We start from the raw sequence: 10,181 nt of genomic DNA on the forward strand, positions 1-10,181 counted from the left end.
TAAAGAGCTCTGGAACAAGTAGTTTTAAAATGGTAGATGTCCGTACCTTGATGTCCAACATGAGTACTTGTCTGGAGAATTTCTGTGGGATCATCACACTTCTTATATTCTGTTTAAGAAGGAGCTGCAGATGCTGGAAAATCGAAGGCAGACAAAAATGCTGGAGAAACTCAGCAGGTGAGGCAGCATCTATGGAGCGAAGGAAATAAGCAACGTTGCAGGTCAAGACCCTTCTTCAGACGTATATTCTGCGTCGGTTTTAAGCCTAATGTCCTATGACTTGAGATCCCATGGGTCAGTGTAACAATTCTTTCCCTGCACAGGGCTTTTATTCAGCAAGATGAGAAGTAAACTGCAGCCCCTGGACTTGTTCCAACAGCAAATAAAAATGTACTGAGCTACAGAGGACAATGAATATTCAGATAAATTGGTCAATGCCTCACGTAACTCTCCTCCAATCCTCCTCATGTTCTAACATACGTTTCTCTTCAAGCTAGTTTCCCATGTGGCCATTTCTTTACTGGAAAAATAAGTGTTTATTTTACAACGCATATCTGGGAGCAAGTACAAACATAGTTTCCCACGAGAGCATTTGGGCAATTTCTGACACCAAGCACAAAGTTCAAGTTTTTCATAACCCGTATCCAGATCCCCTAGTTTAGTCTGTGACGCTCAAAATTCCTGTTACATAGAATTAGGAGTTTGGCAAATGATTATTTCAGGTTGTAGTTTGCCCTCATCTAGCTGACGTGAGATGGCAAATACCCAGTCGTTCTATTAATTTGGTACACGATTCACAACTACGAGTTTAGAACCCCAAAACATTAAATGTTCCAAAATTCAAACTAATGCATCAATATGGAGAGCAGCAATGTATACACATCAATCTAATAGGAAAACATGATAAAATAATAACGATGGCATGACATTGTGTTCAAGAAGGAACTGCAGATGCTGGAAAATCGAAGGTACACAAAAATGCTGGAGAAACTCAGCGGGTGCAGCAGCATCTATGAATCATAGATGCTGCTGCACCCGCTGAGTTTCTCCAGCATTTTTGTGTACCAATGGCATGACATTGTTGTTTCTCATGAGTTCGGACAAAAGAAAAAGTAGGGATTTGTGTCTGACAACTTTAAGACCGTGTCAGTGCATATAGAAATCAGCCAACACACATACTAATTATACCAGCTCCAGGTAAGATCATCCACTTCCTCAAACCGCAGTACAGACCCCTGTACCGATGCAATACAGGTTTCCCCCCAAAAAAACAAATTATTTCACCATTACAGTCCTTCAAGTCGCAACTTTAGATTTAGCTCTTGGTGCTAAAGGAATCAAAGGATATGGGGGAAAAAGCAGGAAAAGGGGACTGATTTTAGATGATCAGCCACGATCTTATTGATTGGCGATGCTGGCTCAAAGGGCCGAATGGCCTATTCCTGCACCTATTTTTCTATGTTTCAACCCCCAAGCCACTGCCCTACACCAGTGCAGCCTCCCACCCACTGTAACCGAGCCTCTGAATCCCACACTAACCTACAACAGTGCATCCTCCATAGCCCACACTAGTACAGTTCCTTGCTTGTCCACACTAGTGCAGTTTCCCATCTCCTCTGCAGGCCGCGTCAAGACAACCCCCAACCCCTCTTGTCCACAACATTTTGCAGCAGAGCAGCTCTCCAATCTTCAGCAGGCTGCACCAGTGTAGTCCCATATCAATCGTGACTGATACCAGCTTCACTCTCTGACAGCTTCCTGTCTGCTTGCACCTGCTCCAGTAAAACCGATCAACCCACACAGCTCCCCCCACACCAGTACATTCCCCCTACAGCCTGCATCATTGCAGAAGCCTGTTCCCTTGTAACATGCACCGTAACAACTTCCCAATCCTCTGCAGCCAGTAAGATGCAGCTCCCTACACCTCCACAGCCTGTACGAGGGCACCTGCCTGTTCCCTCTGCTGCTCCGCTGAGCCTCCGCAACTTGCACCAGTGCAGCTTCATTCCTCTGCTGACGGACAAGTGCCACGTCATAATCCTCCGCACCCCTCATTGATGCGATCTCCTGCTTCTCCGCAGCCCGCATTAGTGCAGGCCCTGCTGTCTGGGCATTGCACCTCCTCTGCAACCAGCACCAATGCAGCATGCTCCTCCACATCCCACACATGCTTAACTCACCTGATCATCTACAGTCTGCACCAGTGCAGCCCTTAGTCCCCTGCCACCATGTCAGTGCAGCCCCCCCCCCCTCCCATCGCACAGCAGTCGCATCCACCAGCGCGGTCCCCTGCTGCCTGCATACCCCAGTCCCCAACCATGTTTGCAGCCCAAGGTCCCCTGCACCAGTGCAGCACCCCGTCCCCTGCAGACTGCGCCAGTACAACTCACATGATCCCAGTAGCCCGTACCAGCGCAGTTCCCACATTCTCAGCAGCTGCCACCAGTGCAGCCCCCCCCCCCCGCCCTCCACACTAGTGTAGCCCCCCCAGTTCCCTGCCCCAGTACATCCCGCCTCTGTTCAGACCATCAGCCTATACCAGTGTAACTCCCCATCTGCCTTCAGCCTGCACCAGTTCAACAGCCCCCATCCCTCTGCACCAGGGCAGGGGGGGGGGGGGGGGGGGGGGGGGGGGGGGGCTGGTCTCCCTGCTTCCTTGTTTCTCTTCAGTCTCCATCGTCGCAGCTGCCTGTTCCTGCAGAACCTGCACCACGCCGCCCCTTGCTCCTCCGCAGCCTGCACCAGAGTAGTCCTATTCCTCTGCAGTCACACCAGTGTCACTTCTTTAATCCCCACCTCAGTGTCCCCTGCATCTCTGTAGTACACAACAGTGCAGGCTCGCTCCTCTGTAGTCTGCAAATTGCAACTCCCCTGCAGTCAACACCAATGCAGCTCCCATCCCTCCACAGCCCACACTTGTTTATTTCCCCTGATCTTCTGCAGCCCACACCACACCCCCATTCCCCAGCCCACATCAGTTACTCTGTTATGTGTTCAAGAAGGAACTGCAGATGCTGGAAGATCGAAGGTTAGCAAGGCTGGGTCCTAGTGCCCGTCTTGCTAACCTCAGTGGCTGTTCCACTGACTCTCCCCCATCCCCCTCCAACTATGTCACCCCCGCTCTTCCGCACCCACATTACAGCCCTCTCACCCCACCACCCCCCCCTCAACACATCGCCCTGTCCCCAGTCCACCCACCTGCCTTCCTCTGGCCCCAACTCCCATCCCTGCCGGGTGTTCACCATCCCCCCCGACCTCCCCCTCTCCCACACCGAACGGTCTGTCCTCAGCAGAGGTCTTACCTTTGTCCCCCTCCGTCCCCATCTCAATGAGTTCCGCGCCCACCATGACTTGGAGCGCTTCTACCGTCGCCTCCGCCTCACAGCGCACTTCCATGGGAAGGAGTCCTCGCCACCCAATGATGACCCTTTTTCCCGTCTCCAACGCACCCCCTCCTCATGGAACCCCTCTCGTAAAGTCCCGGCTCTGGAACTCTTTATCCAGAACTGCCGCCGCGACGTCAACCGCCTCAACTTCTCCACTCCCCTGTCTCACTCCAATCTCTCCCCCCCTGAACGCACTGCCATTGAATCACTCCGCAAAAACCCAGATTGGGTTATCAAACCAGCCGACAAGGGAGGTGCCGTGGTAGTCTGGCGCGTCGATCTCTACAAAGCTGAGGCCACGAGCCAACTCTCGGACACCTCCTCCTACTTACCCTTGGACCATGACCCCACTGACGAGCACCAGGCCACCATATCTAGCACCATCACCGACTTCATCAATTCCCACACCCTGCCCGACCAAGCTTCCAACCTCATCGTTCCCCAGCCCCGCACGGCCCGTTTTTACCTTCTCCCCAAAATCCACAAACCCGGCTCTCCCGGCAGACCCATTGTCTCTGCTTGTTCGTGCCCCACCGAACTCATCTCCACATACCTTGACTCCATACTATCCCCCTTGGTCAAATCCCTTCCCACCTATGTTCTAGACACCTCAGACACTCTCCGCCGCCTCCGCGCATTCCACTCTCTAGGCCCTCACCCCCTCATCTTCACCATGGATGTCCAGTCACTCTACACCTCCATCCCCCACCAGGATGGCCTCGGAGCCCTCCGGTTCTTCCTCGACCAGAGGAGCAACCTATACCCAGCCACTGACGGCCGTAGCTATGGGCACACGCATGGGCCCCAGCTACGCCTGCCTCTTTGTCGGGTACGTTGAACAATCCTTGTTGAATACGTACCAGGGCCCCATCCCCGACCTCTACCTCCGTTACATTGACGACTGCTTTGGGGCCACCTCCTGCACCCACACACAACTGACTGACTTCATCCACTTCACCACCAACTTCCATCCGGCACTCCAATACACCTGGACCATTTCCGACACTTCCCTACCATTCCTTGACCTCACCATCTCCATCACAGGGGACAGACTTCTGAGCGACATACACTACAAACCAACTGACTCACATGGCTATCTGGACTACACGTCCTCCCACCCTGCCCCCTGTAAAGACTTCATCCCCTACTCCCAATTCCTCCGCCTACGCCGCATCTGCTCCCAGGTTGAGACGTTCCACACCAGGGCATCGGAAATGTCCTCGTTCTTCAGGGAACGGGGATTCTCCTCCGCCACCATAGATGAGGCTCGCACCAGGGTCTCATCCATACCCCGCAACACTGCTCTCTCTCCCCATCCCCGCACTCGCAACAAGGGCAGAGTCCCCCTAGTCCTCACCTTTCACCCCACCAGCCGGCAAATACAACAAATAATCCTCCGCCATTTCCACCACCTCCAACGTGACCCCACCACTCACCACATCTTCCCATCTCCCCCTATGTCTGCCTTCCGCAAAGACCGCTCCCTCCGCAACTCCCTCGTCAATTCTTCCCTTCCCTCCCGTACCACCCCCTCCCCGGGCACTTTCCGTTGCAACCGCAAGAAATGCAACACCTGTCCCTTCACCTCCCCCCTCGACTCCATTCAAGGACCCAAGCAGTCGTTCCAGGTGCGACAAAGGTTCACCTGTATCTCCTCCAACCTCATCTACTGCATCCGCTGCTCTAGATGTCAGCTGATTTACAACGGGGAGACTAAGCGTAGGTTGGGCGATCGTTTCGCCGAACACCTCCGCTCAGTCCGCAATAACCTACCTGAACTCCCGGTGGCTCAGCACTTCAACTCCCCCTCCCATTCCCAATCCGACCTCTCTGTCCTGGGTCTCCTCCATTGCCAGAGTGAGCAACAGCGGAAATTGGAGGAACAGCACCTCATATTCCGCCTGGGTTGCTTGCGTCCGGATGGCATGAACGTTGAATTCTCCCAGTTTTGCTAGCCCTTGCTGTCTCCTCCCCTTCCTTAACCCTCGAGCTGTCTCCTCCCATCCCCTCCGCCCTCGGGCTCCTCCTCCTCCCTTTTTCCTTCCTTCTCCCCCCCACCCCCCATCAGTCTGAAGAAGGGTTTCGGCCCGAAACGTCGCCTATTTCCTTCGCTCCATAGATGTTGCTGCACCCGCTGAGTTTCTCCAGCATTTTTGTGTACCTTCAGTTACTCTGTTACCCTGTTACTCTGCAGCCTGCACCAGTCTGCAGCCTGCAGCCAGCACCTGTGCAGATTCCTGTTCCTCCACAGCCCGCACCAGTGCAAACCGCTGCTGCGCTGCAGACAGCACCAATGCAGATTCGTGTTCCTGTGCAGCCTGCACCGGTGTAATCCCTGCTCCTCGGCAGCCTGCACCGGTGTAATCCCTGCTCCTCCGCAGCCCGCACCGGTGTAATCCCTGCTCCTCCGCAGCCCGCTCCAGTGCAGTCTTCGGCCCCTGCGCTCAATTTCCCACTCGTCTCTGAAAAAAAGAGTTGCGACAGAAACCACCGCACGTCATTACCTGGCCCTTGGGCTTCTGCATATCCATGGCCTTGGTGCTAGAGAGCCTGAGCCAAGGCCAAGGCTCAAGCCGCATCGGGACAACGGCCGCGCCGCCTGGCCTCACCCCTACTCGGCCTGCGCGCTGCCCCTCTGTACCCGGCGGGCGTAGTGCGCCTGCGCGCTGCCCCTCTGTACCCGGCGGGCGTAGTGCGCCTGCGCGCCGCCCCTCTGTACCCGGCGGGCGTAGTGCGCCTGCGCGCTGTCCCTCTGGACCCGGCGGCTGCATTGCGCCTGCGCGTTATCGCGGCCGCGCGGTGGAGGCCAAAGGTACTAGAGGAGCTCCTCTACAATCTTTGCTGGTGGAGGCGCTCTTCGTGCATCGCCTGTCCTCCCAACGGCCAAAAGATCTCAGTGGATAATGGAGCCCAGTCTGAGAGATCTAGGCTGGGATGAGGGCGATTTGCTTCCACTCTGAGCTGGCGGGTGAGGCCCATAGACTGACTGAGGTAGGGAGGCAGCAGAGAGACAGCAGATGCTGGGGGGATCGGAGCGGGACGTTTCAGGTCCAGATCCAGCAGGACGGACTCAGGGTAAAACTTTTGCCAGCACGAGGGAAAGAAATGCTGCAAACATGAAATAGAAACAGGACCCAGGCAAAGTCTGAAGAAGGGTGTCGACCCAAAACGTCACCCATTCCTTCTCTCCAGAGATGCTGCATGTCCCGCTGAGTTACTCCAGCATTCTGAGTCTCTCCTGGCAAATATGTAACAGGTCCATGGAGAGATTCTACTAGCCACAGAAGCGTTGGAGTATACTTAAAGCAACCAGAGAATCCTGGAGAGTGTTCCGGAACAGAGATCTAGAAGTACAGGTGCATGGCTTCCTAAAGGTGGCAGTTCAAGTGGTCAGGGTAGTGAAGGTTTTTGGCACACCTGCCTTCATTGGGAAGTGTATTGAGTATGAAAGTTGAGACATCATGCCAAGTTGTGTGAGTTTTTGGTGAGATCTCACTTGGAGTTTGCATTTGGGTTTGGTTTAGAGACATAGAAAATCTAGCCAGCACTGCCATCAATATAATCATGGCTGATCATCAGTACCCCATTCCTGCTTTTTCCCCATATCCCGTGATTCCTTTAGCCCTAAGAGCTAAATCTAACTCTCTTGAAAATATCCAGTGAATTGGCCTCCACTGCCTTCTGTGGCAGAGAATTCCACAGATTCACAACTCTCTGGGTTTAAAACAGACTGGTTCCGCCAAGATGCAGTCAGAATGTCACAGGAGATCATTTCCCCCTGTGGCTATCAAACTGTACAACTCCTCCCCCTTCTGTTATGGGGTAGACTGACTCCCCTCCCCCCTCCCCAATCTTTGCACATTCCCAATCCTGGAATTTCCACTCGTCACTTTAATTTCATGTATCTTATTGTGTTTTATGACTTGGCAGACCAATTTCCCTCCTGGGATAAATAAAGTGCTATCATTCTTATTTACTTTTGATTGTATTTGTAATGCAGTTTTATTCTGATTAGACAGTCAAGAGTAGAGGTAGCAAAACAAGGCTAAATTACACACAAAGGAGCAAAGGGACAGCCCTTTAAGTCACGCCATTCCCAATTTATCTAAAAGTGTTAAAATTATAAAAATGTTAACAAATTAAATTCTTTTGAAAGTGAAGCATTCAAAACAAAAAAATGAAAACCCAAAAACATGAAACCAAGAAGTTATTTTTTTAAAGAAATTAGTTGTTTTAAATTCGAAATGCTTGATTATTGTTGGTAAAACCTACAAACAGAATACAACAACAGAAAATTGTGCATTTATTAGTCCTATAATTTCCCAAATCATGGGAGCGTATCAGTGAAAAACTAACACAGAATAATATTACTGATAATCTGCTTTAGCTTTTGGCTGAATTTATAAATATTGACCAGGGCAATGTCAAGAACTCACCTGTTGTCTTAAAACAGTGACCTTTAATGTAGTGTAGTAAACTGGCATGAGTTGTTGTGAACACAGTGCCCTGGCTTTATATAGCACCCACAGAGAAGCGACCTATTGCACAATGTGACTTCCCTTAATGTCAAGTAGCTTTAATTCCAATCATGACACTGATGCCCTGACTGGTTAATGTTGGAAGTCTTAGTTGACTTTCAAACTTGTGGCACTGGGTTTACTTACTACAAAAATTGAACCTTACAATGAATGATACAAGTTGGTTTAGTCCTTGAAGTTTTAGCCAAACTCACCTTATGCATGCCAGCCAATTACATAGAACTTAAATTATTTTGTCTGTGGAGAACCTCAATTAAATCACGCAACTAATAGTACATTTAACTAAAGTTAGGAAATTACTTTTATATTAATGCAAAAATGTTTTCTCCTTCCACAGATGCTAATGTTTTTATTATTTCTGGCATTCTGTTTTAATTTCCGTGTTCACCATGAGCAGTGTTTAGCTTCTCCAGTATATTATATCTCACAGTTCTAGTATTTTTTCTCACTTTCTGTCCTCATTTATATTCTTCTATTGGCATTACCTTCATCCTCTCATAGCTAGTGCCACCACCTTCTGCTCTTCATTCTCTCTTTGTCTCTACATCACAGTCAATGCTTTTGTCCTTTCCATCCCTACCTACTTTCTGCAACTTAAAACTTGTTTGATTTCTAACTTTTCACAGATCGAATGAATGCACATTGAAAATATTATTGTCTTTTCTCTCAAGTATTTTATTTTCTCTTGTTCTGCTCACTGTCTGCTGCAGATCTAATCTAGTACCGATCCACTCTTGATAATAGACTGAAATCCCTTCTCAGTACATTCTAAGGGCTTGCTTCTCAGTACACCATACAAGTAATACTGGAAAAATACCAAATACCAGCTGAGTAAGAACGCTAGATGAAAATAGACAAACGGTGTTCCTAACCTTGCTGAACTTGATGCAGTGAGACTTTGTCAAGTCTGGGGTATATACTGGTAACTCCCTGGGATATTCATTCCTAATTGTAAACCACTATGTCTTAACCTCTCGGGTGACAGTCCTTTGGTAGAGAGGAATATACTAAGGAAGAGTCTGGAATGTTCACTAAAAATATATGATTCTCCGACCATCACTGTCAGATAGTTGCATGCATAGCTCTCCCAATTTTAAGCACCTCTAGATATTCATAAGGAGGTCTTTGCAGGGTCACGAAGTCTTTGCAGGCTGCCTCTGTGCCATTGTGGTTGATTCAAGTGACAGAACTAGCGCCACTTAGTCTGCATTGTTTTATTTTAATTAGCCTCAATATTGCCCCATACCATTTTTCAAGGACAATAACGATATTTATGGAAGACATAAATAGCCAAAATGTCAGTCACGTGGTTAATAAAACAGCTCCATCTTTTTTTGTTGCAATATTATTTTGCACCTGAAGTCATCAGTTTCAATGCTCTGTACTCTACTAATATGTTCCAAGTTCTCACAGTTTTCAGAGTATATACAGTAAGTGCGATCATTGTGACCTCTTAAAGACACTTTACCTCCAGCTACCCGGCAAAGTTACTTTTGGATAAAAAGTAATGTGGGATGTCGTGTCTCACAAATCTGATTGATTATTTTGAAGATGTGACCAAAAGGATTGATGAGGGCAGAGCTGTAGATGTTGCGTAGTAAGGCGCTCGCCAAGGTTCCGCATGGTAGGCTGCTCTGGAAGGCTAGATCGCATGGGATCCAAGGAGAGATAGCCAAAATGGATAGCAAATTGGTTCCATGGAAGGAAGCAGAGGGTGACGGTGGAAGGTTGCTTCTCAGACTGGAGGCCTGTGACTAGTGGTGTGCCTCAGGGTTCAGTGCTGGGCCCGTTACTGTTTGTCATCTACATCAATGATTTGGATGAGAACATACAGGGCGAGATTAGCAAGTTTGTTGATGATACAAAAGTTAGTGGTTTTGCAGATAGTGAAGATGGTTGTGAACGATTACAGCAGGATCTAGATCGATTGGCCAGGTGGGCGGAGGAATGATTGATAGAATTTAATACAGAGAAGTGTGAAGTGTTATGTTTTGGGACGTCGAACAAGGGCAGGACTACACCGTAAATGGTAGGCCTCTGGGTAGGGTTATAGAGCAGAGGGATCTAGGAGCACAGGTGCATGGTTCCTTGAAAGTCGAATCGCAGGTAGATAAGGTGGTCATAAAGGCTTTTGACATTTTGGCCTTCAACAGTCAGAGTATTGAGTATAGAAGTTGGGAGGTCATGTTGCAGTTGTATAAGATGTTGGTGAGACCGCATTTAGAATATTGCGTTCAGTTCTGGGCACCATGTTATA

The 10,181-nt window shown here is 49.5% G+C and overlaps 1 protein-coding gene across 1 annotated transcript in view; it reads right to left on the reverse strand.

The window, feature by feature from the left end:
* tmem94 (transmembrane protein 94) overlaps window positions 1-6,062 on the reverse strand; it is a 90,868-nt gene extending 84,806 nt beyond the window's left edge. The window contains exon 1 of the mRNA XM_033044511.1: window positions 5,891-6,062. Within this exon, the coding sequence (XP_032900402.1) occupies window positions 5,891-5,965 (75 nt within the window). The 5' untranslated portion in view covers window positions 5,966-6,062. The remainder of the gene's footprint in view (window positions 1-5,890) is intronic.
* Between the last annotated feature and the right edge of the window lie 4,119 nt (window positions 6,063-10,181).

This window comes from Amblyraja radiata, chromosome 26, assembly GCF_010909765.2.
Source record: "Amblyraja radiata isolate CabotCenter1 chromosome 26, sAmbRad1.1.pri, whole genome shotgun sequence".
Classification (NCBI taxonomy): Eukaryota; Metazoa; Chordata; class Chondrichthyes; order Rajiformes; family Rajidae; genus Amblyraja; species Amblyraja radiata.